This window comes from Haliaeetus leucocephalus, unplaced genomic scaffold, assembly GCF_000737465.1.
Source record: "Haliaeetus leucocephalus isolate CR32 unplaced genomic scaffold, Haliaeetus_leucocephalus-4.0 Scaffold984, whole genome shotgun sequence".
NCBI classification, from domain to species: Eukaryota; Metazoa; Chordata; class Aves; order Accipitriformes; family Accipitridae; genus Haliaeetus; species Haliaeetus leucocephalus.
The window spans coordinates 223,819-249,790 of NW_010973420.1; the positions used below are offsets into that span (position 1 = coordinate 223,819).

Consider the following 25,972-nt stretch of genomic DNA (forward strand, 5'->3'; position numbering starts at 1 on the left):
TTTTGAGGCCAGCTCTCAGCTAATCTTCCCAAGCAGTCTGTACGGCTCAGATTTCAAAGTCTTTATTCAAAAGGTCACATCCTTATTTAATACCATTAGTATAAACCCAGGATAATTTAGTTGATGTGGATAGAGGTGCTTGTTGTTTCAGTTTTTTGATCTTAATATAAATCTGGCCAAGAGTGGGTTGCATTTGTGAAGTTAGTGCCATGTTCTTGAACACATCACAGGAAGGCAAAGTTTGATTTTTCACATTTAGATTAATCCTTTCTACATGACGCAGGTCACCTCTTGCTCCAGTAAGATGCTGGTAATTTCAGCTAGTCTACTTTAAAACGGGAATATGGAAAGAATGTTTGTCATGTTTTCTTTGCCTTTTTTTTTTATGGATTAACGTTCAAATTTCTACATTTGATATGTTTTCAGCTTCTCAGTATTGCCGGAAGCATATATATTCATGTGTTCATATGCAGCAATTTTAAACCGCAGTCCTTTTTAAACTCTTTTTAATTTGCCTTCTTATGACACGCTAGTAAAGCTGGTGTGAGGATTTCATGTAGCTGTAGGCTTGCTACAAGTCCAAAAAAACCCCAAATCAAAAAATGCAGTATCCACTATGTGAAAGTGGATATATGGGTTTATTTCCACAGTGCCCACAAAAATGAATCAAGAATGTTACATTAAAAGACAAACAAACATATTAATCACTTCTTTCTCTGTTTTCCCACTGGATCATATCTTAATGGCATCTTCTAGACCAGAGCCTTTTGAAGGAATGTTAATATTTTATGTAAGAAGGAATAATAAATAGCAGTAAAATGCAGCTTGAATGATCAGATCTCCTGAAGGAATGGTGCTTGTACTGTTCCTCCCACGCAGGGGACATTTCTAATTCACCGTAACTTAGGTGTATTGTACCAAGTAACATGATGTTGTATCCTTAGGCACTTGCATTTCTGTTTGGAGAAATCCTTTTGAAATGGTTTTTATGTTTTATATTTACTCTTTTCAGTGTCCCTAGTAAAGAAGTAATTAATCAATTAAAGATGGGGTTACCAAAATTCCATCTGTCTTATCAGTCAGCTAGTTTGATGTGATTATTAAGGCTGGATATATTGGTTGTAATAACTTGTGAGTGAATGGCTCACCCCTCTTCTACCCCTCTCCCTTTCCTCTGGAACTTGGATGAGTGATATGCTTCTAGAAGTAGCAAACTTTTCTTCAGGATTAATAGAATGAAATGAATACTGACTTTTTTTCCCCTCCCTCAGGTTTCCCTTGTTCTCCTTTTCAAATCAAATGTCACATTGACTCAAATCCAGCGTTGGAAGCATGTGGGGAACTGCAGCACATCAGCCCGGCGCAATGTATCCATCAAGCTGGAAGGAAGCCCAAAACCAAAACTCCACTGGCCAAAATGCATCCTCTGCAGAAACCCCAAGGCAAGTAGCTTTGTCTTTCTAGCAATTGTACAAGCTTCTATCGCACATGAAGTGTAATATTTTTCAATGAATTGTTTTCATTTTATGTCACAGCAAAATAGTTATTTTTATGTTCTAAGGTTTAAGTACAGCTGGTAGGGTTTTATTATCTTCATTTTTTCCAATGTTAGATAACCTCTTAGGGCAGCCTTCAAGAAGGAATTGATTCAGGAATAACAGACTGCTTAACTTGTCAATTTATATTTCCTGTACTGTTGTTATACCTCATGCAGCTGTAAAGTGTAAGTTTAATTTAGCAATATTGTTTTCATTCTTTATTAATTATTTTGAAAAAAGTATTTAGGTAAGAATAGCTTATTGTTTAAACCTGGTCTGTGTTCCATTTATTGTAAGAACTCCGCATAGCAACAGGAAATGCCTGAATGGAATGAATGTATTTTAAAAATCAGAAATAGGAGCTAAACTGGTCACGTGCAAGCATAGCACGTGGGCTGTGGTAATTCCACAGACCTGCCAGACTCATAGTCAAATAGGTGGCAATCCCAAAGTATGGTAGAAGAGAAGCCATGAAGAAGCATGTTCCAGCTGGTCTCCAGGCAGGTCTTCTGGTCTCCCCAGGCTTTTCTTCCCTAAAACTTCTGGGTGCTAAAAAAGACTGCAGTAAATTTCTTGAAAGAGGATAAAGAGTTTTCATGTTTCGCCATCAGTGAAATGACATGTGGTCTCTCTTTGTAATGTCAAGTTGTCAAGCGCCTCCACTGCCACCACCCCCTGCTTTGTAGAGTTGGTTAAAATATTGTATATAATGCATGCTTGCCTTAAGGTAATCGCAGATGCAGAAAGCACGTAGTTTGAGAGGCGTTTGGAACAAGGGAAGGTGAGCCCAAAGAAGATACTAAGTTCATAAACCAAAATTTTTTTGAGAAGCATGCCCATGTGTTGGACAGTCACTGTCATCTGAGAAAAAGAGAAAAGATATTTTGGTCACGATTAGGGTGTGTTATACAAACTGAGCCCCTGCACCACCACCTCCTCCCAACTCAAGTGACTATACAAAAGTGTTTTGGGTTTGTGTGGCGGGGTTTTTGGTAGCGGGGGAGGGTCCGCAGGGGTGTCTCCTGTGAGAAGCTGCTCAAAGCTCCCCCGGCTCGGAGCCGGCCCCCCCTCTGGCCAAGGCCGAGCCCATCCATGACAGTGGTGGTGCCTCTGGGAGGACAGATTTCAGAAGGGGAACCAGTAGGAGGAGGGGGATTGGGATGTGAGAGGAACCCCTCTGCGGATACCGAGGTCAGTGAAGAAGGAGGGGGAGGAGGTGTGCTGGAGGAGGGGATGCCCCCGCAGCCCGTGGGGAGGCGGCAGGCTGTGTCCCCCCAGCCCGTGGAGGGGAGCGGAGGCCGCCCAAGATGGCCGCCACTCCATGGGAAAGCCCGTGCTGGAGCAGTTTGTGACTGAAGATCGGCCCTTGGAAAGGACCCACGCCAGGGAAGTTTGTGAGGAACTGCAGCCTGCGGGAAGGACCCACGCTGGAGAAGTTGGTGGAGGACTGTCTCCCGCAGGAGACACCCCACGGCAGAGCAGGGGCCGAGCGCGGAGTCCTCCTCCCCCTGAGGAGGAAGGAGCGGCAGAGACAAGGGGTGAGGAACCGACCCCAGCCCCCGTCCCCTGTTCCCCAGGGGGAAAGAACCGGGAGTGGGGCTGAGGCGGGAGGGCGGGTGTTCTCGGGCTGGGGTTTACTTCCTGATATCCTTGTTTTGATTTGATTGGTAGCAAATTAAATTGATTTTGTTTCTTCTCCAAGTTGAGCCTGTCTTTTGCCAGTGACCATAAGTGGTGAGTGATCCCTCCCAGTCATTGTCTCGACCCACGAGCTTTTCTTTATATTTTCTCCTCATCCCACCAGGGCCGGGGGGAGTGAGCGAGCCGCTGTGTGGTGTCTTGTTACCGGCTGGGCTGAAACCACAACACTATATGAAAGCAATTTTCTGATATGCATTTAGCCGTAAACAACTACCAAGAAAGTACTGTATTTTCTGATTCTGGAAGTAGACCTTAAATATTAAATTAGTATACTAGTTCATGCTTGAAACATCTCACGAGGTCTGTGTATTTATGGGGCTTTCACCTTCAGGTCTTGGTTGTGCAGGTTTCATTAGTGGGTGTTCCATGAATGTGGTTAATACTAACAATAAAAAGGAATAGCAGAAATGTCTGTTCAGTAAGTGGAATTAATTCAGCTGGTGTAGATCCTTTGCTGTTGTACTGATTGCACTGATTTCCAATCACTGAGGACATAGCCTGTTTTTTATATGTTAGTGTTTCAGAAAAGTTGGAGGGAGCCTACTTAGCTTGCTTCAAATCATGCTTAAAAGTTACCCAAGGAGATTAGTATAATCTGTTTCCATTATTGAGATAGGTACTACTTCTTTCTGCTGCTCACACACATCCAAGCGCTCTCTCCCATTACAGCCATAAGCTTAGAACCAAAGAAGTCAGTATATCTTACTGCCTGGTTAATGCTCTGAAAAGGATGGAAATTTGTTAATGAGGTGAAATAGACACCCAGAGGTAACACGCTTTCTTGACTAGTTACTCTTGCTAATACTTTTTTTGACAGAACTCGGTTGGGCTTCTTGATGTCACTGTAAAATAGTCCAAGAAGAAACAAGAGTCCCAGTGAAAAAATCCCATGGGAGACTGTTGCACGGTACCCAATACTCAAAAATCAGACCACCTAATGTTCCTTCAGACTGAGCCAGGTGTGGTGGGTTGACCCTGACTGGACGCCAAGTGCCCACCAAAGCCACTCTATCGCTCCCCTCCTTAGCTGGACAGGGGAGAGAAAAAATACCACAAAAGGCTCATGGGTTGAGATAAGGACAGGGAGATCACTCACCAGTTACCACCGTGGGCAAAACAGACTGAACTTGGGGAAATCAGTTTAATTTATTACCAATCAAATCAGAGTAGGGTAATGAGAAATAAAACCAAATCTTAAAACACCTTTCCCCTCCACCCCTCCCTTCTTCCCGGGCTTAGCTTCACTCCCAATTTCTCTACCTCCTCCACCTGAGCAGTGCAGGGGGATGGGGAGTGGAGGTTGCAGTCAGTTCATCACACGTTGTCTCTGCTGCTCCTTCCTCCTTAGGGGGACTCCTCCTCGCTCTTCTCCTGCTCCAGCGTGGGTCCCTTCCACAGGCTGCAGTCCTTCAGGAACAGACTGCTCCAGCGTGGGTCCCCCGCAGGGTCACAAGTGCTGCCAGAAAACCTTCTCCAGCGTGGGCTCCTCTCCACAGATCCACAGGTCCTGCCAGGAGCCTGCTCCAGTGGGGGTTCCCACGGGGTCACAGCCTCCTTCGGTTGCATCCCCCTGCTCCAGCGTGGGCTACTCTCTCCATGGGGCCACAGGTCCTGCCAGGAGCCTGCTCCAGTGCAGACTTCCCACGGGGTCACAGCCTCCTTTGGGCGTCCACCTGCTCTGGCGTGGGGTCCTCCCCAGGCTGCAGGTGGATATCTGCTCCACCATGGACCTCCCTGGGCTGCAGGGGGACAGCCTGCCTCACTGTGGTCTTCCCCACGGGCTGCAGGGGAATCCCTGCTCCGGCACCTGGGGCACTTCCTCTCCTCCTTCTTCACTGACCTTGGGGTCTGCAGGGTCGTTTCTCTCACACGTTCTCACTCCTCTCTCCTGGCTGCTGTTGTGCAGCAGTTTTTTTCCCCACTTCTTAAATATGCTATCGCAGAGGCGCTACCACTGTTGCTAATTGGGTTGGCCTTGGCCAGCGGTGGGTCTGTCTTGGCCAGCAGCGGGTCCATCTTGGAGCCAGCTGGCACTGGCTCTGTCAGACATAGGAGAAGTTTCTAGCAACTTCTCACAGAAGCCACCCCTGTAGCCCCCCCCCGCTGTCACTACCAAAACCTTCCCACACAAACCCAATAAACCAAATTACCCAAAGCTATAAATCAGTGTTACACGTGTTGGTCACGAATGTGCCAGTCATCTTCCTGAAAGATATTTCTTTGTCATAATTTTTAAATAACAGTTTTGTTATTTCATTTCACTTCTTTATAATAAAAGTACTTTGAAAAAGTATCTGCAATTAGCTTACATATATGACAGTAGAGAACAATACATAATGATACCTTGCAAGGAAGGGAAGATGGTACATGGGGTTTTTTTCTCTTTACTTTTATTGACTTTGTAAATTTGAAATGGCTTTTCTCTCTTGATAGTTCACTGGTCCCCTGTTACTGTATGGGTTGTATACCCAGTAAAGAAAGGAAAACACTTCATGTCTCTCCAGGAAAATGAAATCATCAAAATAAAAAAAAAAGAAAAAAACCTGTTTTTATTAAATTGACTGTATTCCAGTTGACATTTTTCCTGTAAGCCATCCTTGCTTGCTCTTGGTGGCCATGTCCAAAAAAAGTAGTTGTGACAATGTGGTGCATTTCCTTGCAGCAGTCATAAATCTTTCCTCATTTTTTTGTTGGTATTTTTATGCAAGAACCTTTCTTCCCAGGGCTTTCTCCCTAGAGCTAGATGCCTCATTAAGGTCTGTTTCTTGTTGATTTTTTGGGTGGGATATGCTGGCATCACCACCTGAGACTCTAGGAGCAGCTCTCTACCCCCACCCAAGGCTGTGCTGTTGGGTCATTTATTCTGTTTTTGAGTGTATTCACTCCCCAGGGGTTAGCCCTTTATGATCTGCTTCATCATGTATATTATTTTAGGTCTCTTCTTGTCAAGGAACCTTACCTGAAGTAAGTAAATCTGCAAGTGTGACACATGCCACTTGAATTTCTCTTTATTAGGTCTTCCCAGCTTTCCCAGCGAGTCACGACAGACCCACCACTGCTAGGATGATTGATGGGAATGCCTCCATCAAGTTGCTACAACATCAAGTGTGTTGACTGTTTGCATTACTGTAGAGGAGGCACTTGTGAGAGAAATTCATGGGCTGGGGGGGCTGAAGTAATGCAGAAGCTGAGGTGCTCATTTTGCAGTGAGGGAATGGTCCTTACTCCCTGCTATTTGACAGACCCAGGGCCAAGCCCAGGCTGTACCTTCTCCCACATATTTAACCTTACCTTTCCCTTTTCTAATTCTGTCCTGCTGCTTCTCATTATTTCACTTGTTCCTTCTGCAACAAGCATTTTGTGTCTTGGTTTCTGCCTCCTGCAAATAGCCGTGGGCCTCTATGTAAAACCTTCAGGAGGAGGAGGACTGGGGAAATACCATTCCAGCACATGGCTTCAGCCTTCAGGCACCACCTGAAACGTGCTCATTAATACTAATATCTCTTCCATGCAGCTGGCTTGCTTTCTTTTCTCCACCAGTTTATCTGTCTGTGTGCAGGATGGGCACTGGAAGCTGCTGCATCCAAGGTCGTGCTGCTTTGTGGCTGGGACCCAGAGCGAGAAAGTAGCAGCATTGGTTCCTCCGTGGGCTGGGACTCGTGAAAGGTGGCTTCAGAGCATGGGCAGGAGTTTTGCCTGGGCTCCCTCTATGACTCCTGCATCCCTACCTAAAAGCAGTACCTGCTTGTTTTCTGGGGCTGGCTGTGTTCATTTAGTACTGACAACAATGGTGCACGTACAGATGAGCTCATCTAGTGTTGTTTGGTTTTACTGTGCGGATCTTTCATTCACTCTTTTGTAGAAGTCTGAAATGGTTTTGAGTTTAAAAGTCTGTGTTGTGATATGTAACGCCACTTCCTTGTAAATTCTGAATGTAGGCTTTTTGTGTCAACTCGGGAGTAGGCATCTTGTGTGGTTTAAATTTCGCTTCGTAAGTAGTGCTTGAAAAGGTTAGTGGCTTTGCCTGCATGCTGACGTCTCCATTTCTCAAAATTATTTCAGTAAATAAAAATTCAGAACTAACAAAAGTGTTTTCCTCCTTCCTTTTTGCCCAGTGCAGAGTGTGTTGTCTCAGGTGATTCAGGTGGAGTCCACCAACAGGAAAGACATAAGATGTTTACATGGACAGCAGTGACACCCATTGCTATTAGTGTAAACGCTTTGGCAGTGAACTTCAGCTTTTGAGTGTTGTGGACCAGCTTGAAACTATGAAGGGCCTGATGGGGGATGTGGGGTAGGTTCTGGCCTGTCTGCCTGCTGCATTATGCACCTTCTGTAAAGAGCCTAGAGCTTGCCTTTTCTGGCTAGACAAGTCAGATGGCTGCTTGGATACTTTTTTTTAGGTTGTTTTGTTTTGTTATTACAAGGAGAAATGCGACTGGGCACTCACTGATCACATGGTGTGCAAGTGAAAACCTGGTGAACAAAACATAGAGCTCCACCATCCCATTTATATGCAAGATTATTTTCTTTTCTTGCTAACCTGTTACTCCTGCATGAGATAGGTTTTGTGGTAGTGTTTTCAAAATTGAGCTATGACACCTTTATTTTAAGACAGGAATTGCAGATGTTTTTGGAGACAGGGCAAATCAGTCCTTTTATAGGAAGTGGCCCATTAAAGCTCAAATCCTTAGAAGATTTGATTTTATTCTTTGGTGCTGAAACAAACTCAGTAATGTAGGCAGTTTAAAATCTGACCTATACTCAGAGCTCAAAAACTCTTTGACAGTCCTTCATCACTGACCTCAGACAATGACCATCCACAGCAGCTCCCCATCCGCTGTAGCAGGGAGGACATAGGGGCTGATTTGGAGCTGAGAACAGATGCAGAGCCTTCTGCAGGGTAGAGACAACAAGAATTGGCTTTTTGGGTGCATATGCCTCCATTTAGCCTCCTAAAGAAAGTAACCCTGAAATTACATTCAGAACATTTGCTAATTAAAGCTCCATGACAATGTTAATCACATTATGCTGATGTGCCATATGGACCATTTAAAAATTGGAAATGCTTGAAATAAATTGTTCTTGAAAATGTTGTTTAATAAAACATGTATTCAGAGTTTCCTTATTTAGTATGTTAACTCTCTGGATAGTCTAGACTGGAGGGGGGATACTTGGCAGCACCGTTCCAAGTACCATGCACTTTGGGAGTAATCGCACAATTGGTTTTCCTCTATTCTAGTGTCAGGTCTGCCTATGTGAGGTTGCTTTCACCATATGAAACTATAACAGCACGTGAACCTGTTGCCATGGGTTACTGCTTGCGTATTTCCAAAATCATTTACTCTGCAATCAATATAAGGTCTGAATAATTTTTTAAAAATTACATTACATATAAATTACATTGCATTTTTTTTAAATACTGTATTGAACTTTGTACCTTCGTCTCCTAGTGAATCCTTAAGCAGAATGTATATGTTCTTACAGCATGTGTTTTATTTATATCGTATATAACTCAATGTAGAACCAAAAGAGGAAGGAAATTTATGAAGGCTACACCACAGAAGAGTTGGGGGAGGGAGAATGAAAGGAAGAAAAGCTATTATCTTCTGCCTGTGGCGTTTTTGACCAAACAAATACAAGGCACTGAAATCCATGGTGGGATTGGGTTTTGGTGGTTTGTTTAGGGTTGGGGGCTTTTTTTCCCTCTTTTTTCTCAGTATAAGACATTCAATAGAGTGCCTGAGTTTTGAAAAGTCATGGGAGGGGAAACTCGTTAGTGTGATTGAGATGGTGAGCACGTTTGCAAAAACGAAGTGTGAGCTGTGCATCCTGTTTGGTAACAAGGAAGCGGTAAAGTTCTGCGAGCCACTTGCTTCGTTGACACGTCTGATACAGCTGTAGAAATACAAAATAGAAGCCCATCGTTTTTCATTAGTGTACACCAGCTTGCTTTGTTGTAAGAAATACTTTGGACTGCACCTGTGCGGTTTATAAAGGATGGTGAAAGAATGGATACCCCTCATTCTGCATTGAGCACTTGGATTTTGTTCCCAGTTTAGGATAAAGAAGATGGAGATTTATCCTCCTGTTTTTTCCCCTCTCTGTTACTAGTACCTCCTAAGCCTGTCCATCTCAAACCTGGGCAGGAAAGAATTCCTCCTGCACCTTCTCGGCCTTTGCCAGCTGATCCCAAGTCATCGAGGAGCTTAGCACCTGGAGAGGAGGAAATACCAATATCAGCAGGAGTCAACACGCTCATTGAGAAATTTGAAAGTATTAGGTAAATATGGCTTTGCGAGATCTGCTCTACTCTCCCTTTTCTGCATTTTTAATTTAGAATATAACAATAGAAAACATTAATTGTAATTGTCACGTTAGAAACTTCTCAGGATGTTTTCTACTGAAAGTGCAAAACTTGACTGACTACACAATGATATTTTTTTTTTTAATATAAAAGCATGTATTTAAGTGACTTTTAGTTTATAGCATACAGTTGTTCTTTAAGAGCTTAAGACCTGCTGAATTTGGTAAGTGTTCTACCAGAAACAAGTGGCGCAGAGTCTGCTTTCAGTAAGTTGATTTGATGTCGGGATTGGTTTTTGCATTATAGGAACTTGATTATTGTGATGTAAAATAATTGAGTTTTATGTCTAAGATTCAGTAAATGTCACAGATACTGTTAGCTTGCTTCTTGGAGGCAGGGGAGAGTTAAATCACAATGTACTGTGAAACAACACCATGTAGAACAGCATTTCCTCTGAAACTTTATATATGAGAGACATTAAATAGGATGAAATATGTGTATTTTGCTGTAAAACCAGCTTGTTTGTAAAACACATGAAAACTCTCTCTGAAGACCAAATCTGCCTGATGGAGCTAAGTGATTTCTTTAGTAAAGAGGAAGATGGAGACAGAGATGCCATACTGTGCCTTGGAGTGTTTTATCACCTGGGTGAATCTGGTAAAGTGTCTTTTGAAAAGAAAAAGTAGTACCTTCTTGTGCTTCAAAAACATCCTCTCTCTGGCAGAAAATGCCTTGCCCTAAAGGCTTTGTTCTGTTGAAGAACGTGAGTTCCTGTTCAATTGAACCCACAACCAAATGCTTCATTTAAAAGATGATTCCTCCCTCCCCAAACCTTCAGACCAAACTGTTTTTCAGGGCAACGTGGGGAGTATTAAAGGCCCAGGATTCTAGCGATGCCATTTCAATAAAACCTATGGCTAAGTGTGGTGTGTTTTTATCGGAAATTGTTGGGTGACTATTATTATAGCAATATGCACACACTTGCCTCCTAGGATTGTCAGGGGGTGCAAGAAATACAGCTTGAATCAAATGATAATCAGGCCCTCTCCTTTTTGGGGCAGTCTTGAAACCTCTGAATGTTAATATGAATGACTGTGGTGCTTTCTCTTCACCCGCAGGCAACCTGTACATATTCTTCAAAGAAACCAGCTAAATTTAGCTCTTAAGATGGAACCTGGCCTGGACTCATCCAAACAACTGAGCTCGTGTGACTGTGACATGGTGGCTTCCAGTGGCTCTTCCACAAATGAAAAAACTGAACCAGATGAAAATGAGCCAGACATATCATGCAGCGCGGATCTATCTAACACAGACATAATGAAAATTAAAGAGCTAAGCATAGGTGATAACAAAAGCCATGGAGACTGTACTGCTGTGACTGTGGGCAAAGAGCCCTCTGGAGAGCTTGGCAATAAAGACTTAACTGCAGAACTGAACGGTAATGGTAAAATTCCCAACAGAGACAGTGGCATTGACAGTCCTTCTTGTAGCGTTGCAGGGGAAACTTTCCCCAGTGAAGAAGGTGCAGAGCAGAAGAAGCCCAGCGTGGCTGGGAACCCAGGGGAGATGGAACCTGACAAAAAGGGCACCAAACCTTCCTCTGCAGAGCAGAAGAGAGACTCCACACAGGATGAAGACAGTGACATTGATGAAGGAAGCAGCGAGGAGCAAGAGACAGCAGAAGTGCCAAAGTTAGAGTATTTGGATGTCAACAAGGTAAGGTAGTTTGTTCGTTGCTATTAAGTGCTCTGAAACCAGTTCCTGACTCTGGCCGGAGAACCCTTGCATCACTTTCATACGTTGTTTGGGTTTTTTGTTTGTTTGGTTTTACGTCAAAGGATCATGACAGTCATTGTAATTTCCTGCTTGATGCAGGTCATAACTTGTTCCTGACCTAGATAGTATCTTTTAGAAAGGTTCCCAATCTTGGTTTAAAAGTTTTCATGTAAGATAATCCATCACAGCTAGAGGTAAGTTGTTAACAGTTAAGTGCTTTTGTAAAAGACTCACACCTTGTGTTTCTTGTTTAGGTTTGTCTAGGTTCAGCTTCTAGTTTTTAGATCACGTTGTTTTCAGTGGAGCTCCATGATATGTGGAGGGCTAATTGGATAGTGCTTCTTTCAGGGTCAGGGTCTTGCATCCTAGTAGGACATGGATGATGGAAATCTCTTCTAACAGTAACGTTGGATTGTGGGGTTTTGGGGTTGGGGTTTTTTGGGGGTTTTTTTCACAAAGCCTGTGCTTCTATTGGTGTGACTACTTCTTCAGTGCAAAGAAGTTGTTCTGAGGGTAGTTATATCAAATTACACTTCAGGAAACTGTAGCTAGAAGAGATTTTCCTTCAATCCAGAGTAATGTAGTCCAGGCTGTTGTGTATTTGCTGCAGCTGTATAAGATTAATGACAGATTCCTTTGATTAGTTGTTTATCAAGGCAGTTATTTTTAGAAATAGTGATGATAGAATGGGTTACATTTTTCCAGAAAAAGAAAACAGAAGATGCTTTGAGCAAAATGTCTGCAAAATATTCCACTTTTGGTTGGGTGGAGTTTTTTGTTTGTGTTTGGGGGTGTTTTGGTTTTTTTTCTTTTTTCCCTGCTCAGCCATCATGACAGTAAAGTTAATATACTGGATTTTTGTTTTTTTAAAGAATATGATGAGCACTAGCAACTAATGAATGGTAGCTAGTGAACTGCAGCATTCACACCTCAGTTTGTGCAAATCAGGTGGTTCTGTTGAAATCACCAACTATATCCCAGTTTATATATGTCAAGAGCGCTTGTCCCTTAGGAAACGTGGCAGTTAAAACTCATTCAGTAGCTTCTGGATCAAATCGGCCAGTGACTATTGAAGAGCGATAAAAATTGCATGCTGGTCTGTGGTGTGCAAGAAGTTCTGTCTCTCAGAGCTGGCAAATTTCAGAGTACAGTTAATGATCTGGGGTGTCTCCTTTTTTTCCAAGAATAGAAGACAGCCTGATGAGGCAAACATACCTACAGGAAGGTATGAAAAAGCCCCAGACTTTCTCTCATGAGTACCGTTCTTCCTGCTGCTTTATCTCAAGCTGGTGTGACTGGACTCGCCTTCCATTCAAGTCATTCAGATGCTGCCCTTGTAGTCTGGGACTCTCCAATACCTCATTGCCATGCTGCTCCTTCTGCAAATTCAGTGAATGTCAAACCTGCCAGGTGCTAGCGCGAGGTTAGTCAGAGGGAAGTGCAAAGGACCCAGCAGAGTAGGAAGCAGTAAGGGCTGCATGAACCAGGTCTGCTTCTGTAGATGGGGAGGATGTGATCTCATTTGCCTCTCTGCGAGCCTGCAGTCCCACCTGGCAGCTGGTGCAGATTCAGGAGGAGGAACCCGTTGGCCTGTCCCACCTCCACAAGGGCCAGGGAGGACACCTTTGCCTTGGCACTGCATACGTCAGATGTGACTGCCTGGGCATGGAAGGCTGCGGTGCAGATTGCCTTGGGCTTGCACAGGAGGCATGGCAGGACTGCAGGGTCTGTACTGCCAAAGGAGACCTCTGTCTTTCATCTTGTATGCAAGAATTTACTGTGGGGGTCCGCAGGAAACATCTTGGAGATAGAGACTCCAATTAACGTCTATCTATTAGCATCTATTAACACAACATCTAATGCATCCATTGACATCTGGTATCTCTTCAGCAGTCTGCAGTGAAAGCTTGTTTACATCTCACATGGGCAGTGTCACCATCACGGTGCAAGGCTTCTCGCCTGCTGCTGTTGGTTTTCCCTTGTGTGTGTTTATGCATACATATTATGCATACACGCTGTGAAATACTTTAATTATTTTGTATTCATAATATATATGTATATGCATGTGTGCAACTGAAATGTTTTTTAAAAGTTTGTTTATTAGTTGCAACATGCCAGCAAGAAAATAATGCATTAAATTAAAAAATCTTTAATCTGGTAATTAAATTTATTGTTTGGAGTAGGAATGCAGTATCAAACCAACTGTGGCAAACCCAAGTGGAAGACTTTACCATATGATTAAGGAGTGCTTTGCTGACAAATACCAATGTTTTGTAAGACATCAGAGTTTTGATGGCTGTTTTTAAGTCCTGTTCCTTAGGTTAAGTATCCATATAGTAGGAAATAATGCTGATAAAACACAGAGTTATGAGGTCATAGTTCTCTGTAGCATGCTTGGTGAATTTATAAGAGAGAGATCTCTAGAGGAAGATTTTTTTTTCTGTTTTCTTGTGTTACTCTTCTTCCTGAAGTGCATTTATGTGATGCACTTCAGGTTCTCCCTTGCATTTTGAGTTGATTTCACCTTCTAAAAGGCAGTTTTGATGCTGACCAAGCTACACTAAGTTAGCTTGGGCTTGCAGCCACATCCAGAGGGAAGGCTTAGAGAGATGCTGCCTCTTCTGTAGTGTAAGGATTGTGCCCTCTTCCGGAGATGTGGTGTGTGAAGCCAACTTGTGTGTTAGGTGACCACATCATCCTCCCACTCTCCCCTTTCATTCTGTTGCAGATTTGGGGCACTGTGGACTAAAGGTTAGGGTAAAGGGCCATAGCTTCCAGAAAGGAGAGCCAGTGCAATTCGAAGTTGACTTGTTCAGTGTTTATTCTTAGGCTGGAAGTTCACATCACCTTGACAAAACTGGTAATTTACCAGAAAACAAGGTACCTGCCCCACTGGAAGGAAGAAAGGAGAATTCAGTCGGCACCAGCTGGTGGCTTGATTGCGGGGGAGACCCCAACTCCTCCAGAAAGCTTTGTGTCGGGAGCCAGTGTCTTTTTCCTGCTTCCCCCTTCGTACCCTTAGTACCAGGCTTTGCAGCTGCAAGACAGAGGTAATCAGCACTCTCACTGAATATGCAAGTTTCCAGAAAGCTTTGTTATAGTTGGAGGAGGATGCGTAAGAAGTACAGCTGCAGGATGATTTAATGATGGCTCAGTAACTCCTAGGATATCAAGTTAAGTGAAGCTCATGAATAAACATAACTGGGGGGGGGGGGAGATATTTGCTTTTTTCTTATCTAATTTTCTACTTCAGATAGCTCTCCATCCACCACCCAAGCTTTCACACATCGCATGGCTGGTGAAGTAACATTGCCTGATATATGATTCGTATTGTTTTATTTAGTCTAGGTTTAGCTCTGCAGTGTGATGTGGCTTCCTTTGGGAGTCTGCAGCACAGCCTAACAGGCCTCACTATTAGCACAAAATTATTGGAATATGTTTTAAAATCTCAGGAGTGGCTTACTGGGATTTCCAGATATTCTTTATCAAAATGAAAATGAACAAGGGGAGCTTATTAGTTTTGATAATGTCTCAGAAAACATCAGGAGCTCCAGGAACTGAAGCATGTTAGCCTTGATGTTTACGAAAAAACGAAATTACATAAAAGTGAGACTGAGGGGCTGTCATGCTCTGTAGTCATATACCCAAGGCTTCTGCCAACTGCCTGGGAGCAACGGAGTAATGCTTCTAAGATGGGTAACACTACTTCATATCTTTTTGTTTAGATATTTTTCACTAAGAGTTATATGTGCTCATTAGTAATCACCAAAAAATGCCTTTCTCCATCTGTCCTGCTTCCTGCTGTGTAAAAGAGTAATAATGAAGTCCCACATGGGCCTCATACAGTCACTGACACACACTTCCATTCTGCCTGTACGTGGCTGGAGTTTCATTTCTGATTTCATTGTACAGTTTGTATTGGAAAATTTGGCCTGCAGTCCTGCAAGTCAGACCTTTGCATAAGATTATCTCCATGGATATTCTGAAAAAAATTTGCATAGGTCAATGTTTTAGTTACAATGGCGGTTAAGAAATATCAGATATGTTCTCATCATCTTTTGGGTTTTTTTTAATATTCTAAGGAAAGTGAGATCTCAATACAACAAAGAAGACGACCAAGCATAGGATAAGTTTTCCGTATTGTTTTCAGCATTTTTGAGTAGGAAGTTGTCTATAATCTTTCTGGGACTTTCTGTGTTCTTTGTAGGGGTGACTGGTGGGGTTTTAAAGCATAACCATATATGATTTTAACCTAAGCCACTCCCAGGAGCTTTCTTGCAAGATTGACTGAAAGCCCCTTGTGGTAGGGATGCTAACTGAATATGGTTGCGCGCAACCAGTTGTATGAAAAAGGGTTGCTGTGGGATATTGGCCAAGTTTTCTCATATCAAGCCTTTTTTTTGTTTTACTTTAAATTTTCATTTAAACAGTCTTTGCATCCGTGAATTTGTGGCCCAGGTGTGCTCAGCGGGTGCCCAGCTGGGTCAGTGAGTGGGTTCGCAGGAAGCAGTGATGCACTTGTGGCCACTTCATTGCACAGATCAGCTCAGCATGTGCTGTTCCCCAATTTGTATGTGTGATTGGGGCATTTGAGGTGCAAATGCATTCAGGCATGAATCTGACCTTTATGAGAAGCTGGTTCTGTTTGGTTTTAGGCTGGTGTTTCCTTTTTCTTTAATAAGTTTTATGGACAGTTACAGCTGGAAATGAATTTTTGAACCTTCCACAAAGAAGTGAAAGAGCATCATGTGACTGCTGCTTCAAGCACTGGAGTGAGCTTCCTGTGTCATGAAGTCAACACCTACTGCTTCTCTTTTCTCATCTTTCTTGTCACCCTGCCACCTGTGCTGTTTTAATGAGACTCTGCTGTAGATGTACGGTTGTAATGTATGACTGTGGAGGACAGTCGTAACATGCCCTGGCCACGCCAAGCAGTCAGTCAGCAAGCGCGTTGGGCAAAGCAAAATATAATCTGCATTTGAGTTTGCAAATTTGTTTTACTTTTCCTTTAGAAACATAGACCGTGAAATATCTCCTTCAAAGTGAAATGAAGTATGGCTCAGGCTGTGTTAGAGCTGTCCTGCCATGGGACGAAATAAGGTTAGAAGAACAGGACTGCCTCAAGTTTAATTAATCTACTGTTTCGTTTTAAATGTTACGTCCATTGAAAAGCAAATATGTTGCAAATTAGTCTGAAAAACATGCCTATCTGCCTGTAGCAGAGACAGCAACTGAAGATAGAGTTGCTCTTTAAAACTGAGCTCAAGCTGAGTCTGTTCAGCCGTTGTTTGGTATTTAAGCAGATGTCAGCAAGTTTTTTGGAAATATAAACTGAATTGCAGATGGTGAAGGTCAGGAGGTTAAAAAGTGCCTGCGCTATGTAAAGATTCACTTCTGAGAACAAATGTATTTGGTTGGAAATAATTATTTTTCAAATTCTGAATTCAAACAAATCAAAGGATGCTCTTTGGCAACTGGTGTGCCAGCCTATTGCGTCAGTGTCTTTCATTCAGGTGCTCTTCTGTGCCCAGCAAAACTGGCAGATAAATTCTTTCTCAGTGAGAGGTCCTCGTAGTTACTGGATTTGAATGGCCAGCAATGCATTTTGTTATAAGCTGTAATATGTTGTATTTGCTTGTAACAATTTCAACCTTTGTTGTGCTGTGATTTTTTTTTTCTCTTCCCCTAAATATTAATGTATATCACGTGAATGAATGGAGCAGGATGTTGTATAGCCTGTTAGAATAGCTTAAAAGAGTATTTGAGTAGTGGGGTAGGCAGAGTACATGTCAAAACTTTATTCATGGCATGGTTGCCCATCTCCAGGTTTGTGCCTAGAAAGAGAGGGATTGCTTTAAAGGAAGACTGATGCTGTTTCAAATCCAGAAAAGCTATTCACATTCCTTCAGTAAATACTTATATCACGGACCTGTGGGCACTTCATGCTATGTGGTACCTCATTTCATGTAGGATAACTGTGGGTCTGGTTTGTTTGAATTCATGGCTAGGTTTGAAAAGTCTCTGAGGTCTTTCAGCTGTATTGCAGTTTGCCTAAATGTGTGGGGGGGAGTTATTTAAATTTTTCTCGTCAACTTTGTTTGGAAACAAAATAAGGTAATGTTGAAGAAGCTTAAAGGAAGCATTTAATTGATGTTTTCTAACAATTTGATGGTGGCCCACAGGGTTATGTCTAGAAATGCCTGTCACAAATGCTAGCGAGCGCACAGAGATAGGCATTTGGGATGGAAAGCACTGTTGCTGGTGAGGGGCCCAAGTGCTTCTTGAACTGGAAACAGCCCTGCGTGTTTAATAGACTTCAGCTGGACTTTTACTCCATGGATTTGTCCGGTCCTTTTGTGAACCTGCGTGAAGGTTTACCGTCTGCAGTGACGTGTTGCTTGAGGAAGCAGCTCTTGGTCTTGAGGCAGCACCTCAGTAATTTTATTTGATGACCTTTAGTTTTCTTATGGAAGAAACAGTGAATGATTGCACCCAACTGATGCTCTCTGTTCTGTTAATCATTTAGACATCTCTCTAATTTCAGTTGTCTTTTTTTCCCTGGATCCAGCCCAGTAAAATTTCCCTACATTTGATCATCCTTGCTGCCCCTTTTGGACGTTTGTATTCCCAAACACAAAACAGCCAACCCTCAGTTCTGGACTGGTTTGGTTATATGTAAGCATGGTGTTTAAAGTCTAGACCCTTAACAAGGTATCTAGAGTTTGTCAGAAAGCTAAAGCCTGTATCCTAATAATTCAAGCATTTTTAAGCACTTAGAAAGCAAAGAGTCTATGTAGCTTTTGGCTAAACAGTAAATAAAGTCGGCACTTCATAAATGCATTCAGGTTTTTAATAAGTCCTTTCTCATTTTATGTTTTTTAAATGAGCTTAATGAAAGACTTCACTGAGTGACTTGGGTTATATTGCTGAAAATTCTTTCCAGGGAATTGGCTGGTGTTTAAAGCTGCACAGAAATCTTAGAAATATGCCATAGAGAGTAATGCTGTGCTGGCCAGGGAGAGAAATCTGTGGCCAAACAGGTCTGGTTTCTAGTTTTCTTTTTAGTCACAGGACCTGAATCCAAAAAGGAGAACAGTTGATTTACAGTCTAGTGCCTTAGTTAGCAAATAGACTAGACTTATTTCCAGATTTGCAGGATGTTTCTGGTTCTTTACAGAAAACCATAATGAACTAAAGTGATGTTCTGACCAGCCATTGACTGCATTACTGATTGCTCTTTCAGAAAATAGCTTTAAAAATGTCTCTGGAGCAAACTGATCCTTTGATGAGGGACGCGGAGCAGATTCTGAAATGTGTTAACCTCCTTCACTCCAGGCTTCTCTACTGGCAGGGAATTTGGCCCACTGAGAAAATGGAAAAGAGAACAGTTGATGCAACTTAGCTTTGTAGGTGCAGATGGATTGTATTATTTGTAACTTTTTTTTCAGTGTACAGAGCCCCAAAAGCTATTCAACATCGCAAATGAACTGCTCCATACAGAAGAAGCGTATGTTAAAAGACTCCATCTGTTGGACCAGGTAATTCGATTTTGCATAAACTCTGCTTTCTTTTCTGTGAGCAGCAGTGGTGTCTCCTGTTCATCCCCTAACCTATAGCCCAGTAGTGTGAAAACACTGTTTATTGGTGGGAGATAGAGTTTGCTTGCCAGGCTGTGTGTCATGGGTCCCAGAGGTGAGCTTTTGGCAAGAGGGTTCCCTGAGCTGGAACCCGAGGATTAGAATGTTGGAAAGAGGAACGGGAAAGCAGCGGCCCAAGATACAGACAGACACAATCAGCATTTGCTTCCTCCCTGAGTGTACGTGGAGAGGAAATCACAGGGACACTGAAGGCACTGAGAAATGATGAAATCTGTGATTGCTCTGTAATGTGCAAGAGGTTTGAGTTTTACTAAAATCAGGCCACATGGGTCAGCCCCATGTTCACAAGGGATTATTTTTTTTTACCCACTGTGTTTCGTAATTGTTGTCCATCATGTTTACACGTGGGGATAAAGTAGAACTGGTGTGATGAGTCTGGACTTTCTTCCACATTAACATTGAAGTGAGTCTACACAGTTCAGGCATTTCCATAGTTATCTCAAAGGAAAAAAAAACCATGAATGTGCAGGAAAGAAGTAAAAATGAGGATGAGTCACATTGCTAATGAAGTGCTTTTTAAAAACAAGGTGGGGGGAGACAATTGTCAGCTTGCTAGAAATCTTGTTAGAAGCTGTAACTTGCAGAGCCCTCTACCCTCCGACTCTAGGACCTCTTTGGAAGACTTTCCAATGTTTGCTTTGGATGAGCAGAGACTGTTTCAAGACCTTAGAAATCTAGGGTGTGTCTTTCCCTTTTGTTCAGTACAGTGTAACTTTTCCCACAGAGAAACAGAATAATCACATGGTTTATTTTGCTTCACATAAATAGGAGTAAGTGCTCTTCAGGGACTGGTTATTCTTTGCAACTTGCACTCCCAAATAAGAGATGTCTGATCTTCTCAGTAGTTTCAATCTTTTTTGACATACCCCTAAGATTTTTCTAATTTATGACTTTGGCCCATAGTCTTAAATCTAACCCTAACTGACAGTGGACTTGCGTTTTGGGAACCTCCTGAAAGACCCCAAGGACTGACTACAGGAAGTCAAAAATTGTAGCTCAGTTCTAAGGCAGTCAGCTTTGTAATACTGCAATCTAAAGCCAGTGTGTCTATGATTGTTTTTTGTAAATATATGTCGGTACTGTCTTATTGTCTTATGCAGGTTTTTTGCACTAAGTTGTCAGAAGCAGGTATTTCATCTGAAGTGATAACGGGCATCTTTTCAAATATTTCTTCCATCTATTGTTTCCATGGACAATTTCTTCTTCCTGAGCTCAAAACAAGAATTACACAAGAATGGTGGGTAACTGTCATTACAATTATTTTAAAAATACGTTTTCAAGAAACTAGAACAACCCTAAGGCCTAGTCTAATTCCAAATTTTTCATTGTTTAATACAGTAATTCACTTGTTATTAAATACATTAGTACGGAGTCTCTTAAGCATTTCTGACTACAGGAATAGACTTGAGCACTCAAAATTTCCAGAGTACATTGTGAGAATTTTTTCAGTCCAAAGTATTGCCAGAGCTGTTTTCCTTACTGTATTTCCACTCTCCTGTTATTGCAGTACTATGAAATTGCAGTACTAGAAAGGAAGGAAATTGCTTATTTTGGCCCAATAGATGAAGTATTTTGGCCCCATTGTGAAGTGTTACAAATACGCAGTGCTTCTCAAAGAAGGAAAATGCATCATCATGTCATAGTCTAGACTTTGCATGCCATGTTGGAGACTTCATGAGAAACATCCATTTTATATTTTCTTTAATGAATTTTGTTACGGTTATATAAAATGTAATTTAATGTTAAAATTAGCATTATAGCAGGCAACAAATGGAAAATCTAGACAGATAAGATAGATGACTTCCTATCTACAAATCTGCTTATGTCTGTTATGCAACCACTTCTGTTGTTGAGCACCACAGTGTTGCACAAGTTTTTACCCCAGAATTTTTTGGCCTTCTGTTCTAGGAGTTAATAAATATTATTAGCTATAGTGTATATGTACTTTCTTTAAGAAAATAAGTGTAGTTTTGGGGGCTTTGTTTTGTTTGGGTTTTTTTCAGTGAGTAATAAAGGTCAAATACCAATTAAAATTTGGCAGCTGTAATAAGTTGTAGATAAGGCAGAAATACTGCAATAGGTAGAAAGGTAAATTGTAAGGCAGATCTAGGAAACTTGATTTGAGATGACACACTGGCCACAAAGAGTGTCCTGCAGTGAAAAGCGCAGATAGTACTGACACTGCACCTTTCCAAGTACCCTAAATGACAAATACAAGACCAGAGTTCAAACCTCTCCTGGCTGAGTTCAGCCTTCACATAGTTCATCAATGATCAGAAGGAATAAATGAGTCTCAGCACCTTTGCACCTGACTTGCATTTTCAGGGACAGCTGTAATAAAAGGGGAGGAAGACTGGAGAGTCTGGAAGTCAGAAGAGGGCAGAAGCTTATTAAATGGCTAAAGAGGGTCTAGTGCAGTCAGACTGCAAGCCACGAGTTCAGCAGGAGAGAAACGCTGGGGGAAAAATGGCTGGCGCTCTGCCTGGCCATGAATTTGGAGGAGACAAAGATGCGTGGCTACTGCCTCTCCCAGCCTATGGGGGGGTCTCTAGGTGAATGTGTGCCTGGCCCCCTGGGAATACCCAGCTGAACTGAGTGATCCCTTTGCACTAAAGTGTCTTCAGATTTTTGGCTGTGGTGGAAAAGATGATTTTTAAAAAGTAAAAGTTTCCCATGAGACTTTGTGCTGGACGGCAGAGATATATAGATGTTTCTTTAACAATGTGTAGTCAGTTTGAATCTGATCTTCACTTAAGAGAGTGGCAGTGGGGGCAGAAATATTAGCCTTTGGACATCTAGATTAATGTTTAAGGTTTTATCTAGGGTACCGTATAGATTACTTTAAACTAAACTTAGCCTGAAATATCTTGATTGCTTATGCGTGTAAGTGCTTGTGCATGTGGGGGACAACTGTGAAAATCTTACAGTTGTGTTTTCTCCCTGAAGATAGTGTTGATTTCCAGAGATTTCAGTACTTACCTGTGTCTTTCCCATAGGAACATCAACCCACGGCTAGGAGATATCTTACAGAAACTTGCTCCTTTTCTGAAGATGTATGGAGAATATGTAAAGAACTTCGACAGGGCAATGGACATGGTGAACACATGTATGCAGAGGTCCTCTCCATTCAAAGATGTTGTTCAGAACATACAGGTATGTTGTTAATTGACATCATGTGGCTTGGAGATGCTAATTTATTTGTGTAACTTTATTTTTTTTCCAGTGCGTGACACACAGTGTTTAGCTACAAGATAATAGTGCTCTAATACTAAACATATACAATTTTAGTGGCAGTCCTTTCTTCTCTCTTGCTATGACACAGATTTTTCACATAGGTAGCTTTTTCTCCACTCATGTATTTAAGAGGAGTATCAGAAGTCACAGAATAAAGCTTTGCCACTGGCCCAGCAATTCTGACTGCAAACATGTCCATTTATAAACTTTTTGATTTCTCTTCCTCATTACTAATTTTAATTGCTTTTTAATAAATACATTTTCAGTCTGAGGTGGGTGTGTTTGAGTTTGGCCATGTCACTGGCAGCATCTGCTGTTGGTCTGATTTTTCTGAGGCTCACGAAGTGGCACGCAGCTCCCAAGGATCACAGCTCTGCAGGAGGATGCTCAGCATGGATTTTCATGTGTTTTCTCTTAATTATAGAAAAAGCTGTGTGAGGAGGGGGGAAGAGCTCTGCTTATGCTAGTGTATCAGTAAGACTTCTCTCTCCCCCTCAGGCCCTGGGCCAGCTAAAGGGATGCAGCAGGCTCCAGCACACTTGCAAGCATCCCTCCACTGGTGCTGGGAAAGCAGATACCATCCTTTGGGAGGGGAGAGCTGGCAGGGAGTGGGTTAAGCTGAGAAGGGAACTCAGCTGCCTGCCCTAAATGGGAGGATTGTGGCTGGGCCAGCTGTTGGAATCAAGTAATCCCCCAGCAAGCTGGGAAAGGAGAGGCCCTTTTCGGAGAGTCAGGGCTGCCGGCTGCCCAGTGACTCAGACAGAAGCTTGGAGAAACAGGAGCTGGGGAACGTCCTCTCCTACCAGGCTGTCACTCCACATGGCCTTTTCTTAACCTTTTTCTGTCTGAACCCAGCCTGCTCTCACCAAGGTTCTGTGCAGCAAGCACTGTAAAAAATAAGCACACAGGCGTTTTGCTGTCCTCAGTTTGTGCCAAGCCACTGACACGGACTTCTGAAGTGAAAATCAGTTTGTGACTGTTTTCCCTGCAGCACAGGCATCTGCCCACCCTAAAATTCATCTGTCTCTTCTCACCACCAAGCTACCAACACGAACAATTTGTGTTAGCTGTCAGTCTGCAAAACTGGTCTGCAGCTGTCCGAGACCATGAGTATTTCTGCTGAGCAGAACTTTGACAGGCACTATGAACACAGGCAATGCATATACAAGAATTCTGAAGTCTGTTGATAACAGTATTTCACTGTAGGTTATTTTAGCGGCAACATCACAGCACCTTTTGCTACTGTTGATGACCATAGCTGCAGTAGGCAAAGATTTGACCCAGTATACTTAGTCCACTCATCTGAGCTATCTCTGTGCTATCAAAAGCCACAGTTACTTTTCAAAACACCAGTCTGTTGTGATCCTGCAGTCACGCATTGTCCACCTAACAGCTGTTAATGGAATAGTTATATAGCTTAAGGCATTAACAATTATTAATTATGCTAAACTAGGGAAAACAGAAAACAAAAATCAAATGGTACTTATATGTGAATGACTGTGACTTACCAAGTTTACTTTAGCTGACCTTGAAGATCAACATACTTTCTGTTCAGTTCACATCCACCTACTGGGGCCAACATTTGATATCTGATGAGTTTATTAGGACTTTTCTTTTGTCAGCTTTCTCCTTATGCCATGACAGAAGTGCTTTTTAATATATATTTCTGTGGTTTGAATTGCCACATGAATTAAACACAGAATAAACATTTATCCATCCTCTAGTAATTTGAATTGCAGTGTAAACTCTGTAAACTTCTAAAATTGCATAACATTACATTTTCCCTATTTGGAACCATTTGTCACTGCTGACTTTTTAGAGAGGATACACTTGGCAAGTGAAGGTAACTTATGTGAGCCTTGAAGTGACTTCCTCCTCTGCTTCCCTGTTGCTGTTCAGTGTTAAGGTTCATCCTATTGCAGGAATAAAAAGACAATGGAGATGGTTATAATAAGTGGATTTGGGATTATAAACCAAGCACTAATATGCAGTAGTGTAGTTCTGTGCTCCTTTTAGTTCTTCCTGGAATGCCTGATTCTTTCCATCCCAGTTTTATTTTCTGGGAGATGTGGTGCTGTAAAACTCTGAAAGATAATAAATTCACTTCATCTCCTATAAACAGAAATATTGTTCACCCTGCTACACTGTGACAAGATATTTTTTAAAGCAAATTTATCTCTTTGAATTTCTGGAAGGATAGCTAATATTTTTCTATCAGACATTCATCTCATTATCTCCAGGCTTTGCTTTAGTAATCAGGTGAGTCAGCAGTGTGTGGTGGGCTGTAATAGTTATGAGGAAAATTTACAAGTACCTGAAACAAGCACCTTTCTCTGAGAAAAGCATACTGAAATTAATGTGGGTTTTGAGGGGTTGCTTACACTAGAACAGACCAAGATGTGGCATTGGTGAGCTGATGTAAAAATAATGCTACAGAGAAGAGCGTGTGTGTGTGTATATGTGGTTAACATGCTGATGTGGGGATTCAGGAGTCAGATTACATAGCTAACAGAAACTTCCTGTGTGCTTTAAAACAAGTTACTTAATCTTACTGTGTTTCTCATTTCTCCTCCCCTCTTTTAAATAGAAATATCCCTTCACTTCATAGGGATCCTATGAAAATAAGTACACTGCAACACTCAGTACCATTGCAAGCAGAGCAGATCGGTGCCTTTTTGGGTAATATTTACTGTAATCAGTCTCAAACCTACCCCCTTTCTTGGACAAGTAAAAAAAAAGAAGAGAATTTGAGGCAGCTCCTTCTTCAGAGGTGGTGTGTAGGCAGTGTATCTGCTGCTCATACAGTAAGCTCTAGCAAGCAATATATCCCTGTGGGGTTTCTGATTTTATGTAGTCTTTGGGGGGAAGCATGCTGCACAGGGACGTGGATGGGAAGATCTTTTCTGAGCCTGTGAAGAAACACACAAAATCTAAAAGAAGATTGCTGCGTATCTGCAGAAAATGTCAGACATGGGACAAAGGTTTAAGTGAAACCTGTCAGCTCCCATACCTGCTTGAGGGTAGGAAGGCTCTACAGAGGGATCTGGACAGGCTGGATTGACGGGCCGAGGCCAATTGTATGAGGGTCAACAAGGCCCAGTGCTGGGTCTTGCACTCGGGTCACAACAACCCCATGCAGCGCTACAGGCTTGGGGAAGAGTGGCTGGAAAGCTGCACGGCACAAAAGGACCTGGGGGTGTTGGTCAACAGCTGGCCGAATATGAGCCACCAGTGTGCCCAGGTGGGCAAGAAGGCCAACGGCATCCTGGCTTGTATCAGAGCTAGTGTGGCCAGCAGGACTAGGGCAGTGATCATCCCCCTGTACTCGGCGCTGGTGAGGTCGCACCTCGAGTCCTGTGTTCAGTTTTGGGCCCCTCACTACAGGAAAGAATTGAGGTGCTGGAGCATGTCCAGAGAAGGGCAAGGAAGCTGGTGAAGGGTCTAAAGAACAAGTCCTGTGAGGAGCGGCTGAGGGAACTGGGGTTGTTCAGCCTGGAGAAAAGGAGGCTGAGGGGACACCTTATCGCTCTCTACAACTACCTGAACGGAGGCTGTAGTGAGGTGGGTGTCAGTCTCTTCTCCCAAGTGACAGTGAGAGGCCTCAATTTGTGCCAGGGGAGGTTTAGATTGGATATTAGGAACAATTTCTTCACTGAAAGGGTTGTCAAAGCATTGGAACAGGCCGCCCAGAGAAGTGGTTGAGTCACCATCCCTGGAGGTATTTCAAAGATGTGTAGATATGGTGCTTAGCGACATGG

At 42.5% G+C, this 25,972-nt stretch overlaps 1 protein-coding gene across 1 annotated transcript in view; it reads left to right on the forward strand.

The window, feature by feature from the left end:
* Nucleotides 1-25,972, forward strand: part of FGD3 (FYVE, RhoGEF and PH domain containing 3) — a 60,221-nt gene that overhangs the window by 5,413 nt on the left and 28,836 nt on the right. The window contains exons 2-7 of the mRNA XM_010584382.1: nt 1,272-1,442; nt 9,354-9,522; nt 10,665-11,262; nt 18,771-18,860; nt 20,081-20,217; nt 21,977-22,133. Coding sequence (XP_010582684.1) covers nt 1,418-1,442; nt 9,354-9,522; nt 10,665-11,262; nt 18,771-18,860; nt 20,081-20,217; nt 21,977-22,133 — 1,176 coding nt within the window. The 5' untranslated portion in view covers nt 1,272-1,417. The remainder of the gene's footprint in view (nt 1-1,271; nt 1,443-9,353; nt 9,523-10,664; nt 11,263-18,770; nt 18,861-20,080; nt 20,218-21,976; nt 22,134-25,972) is intronic.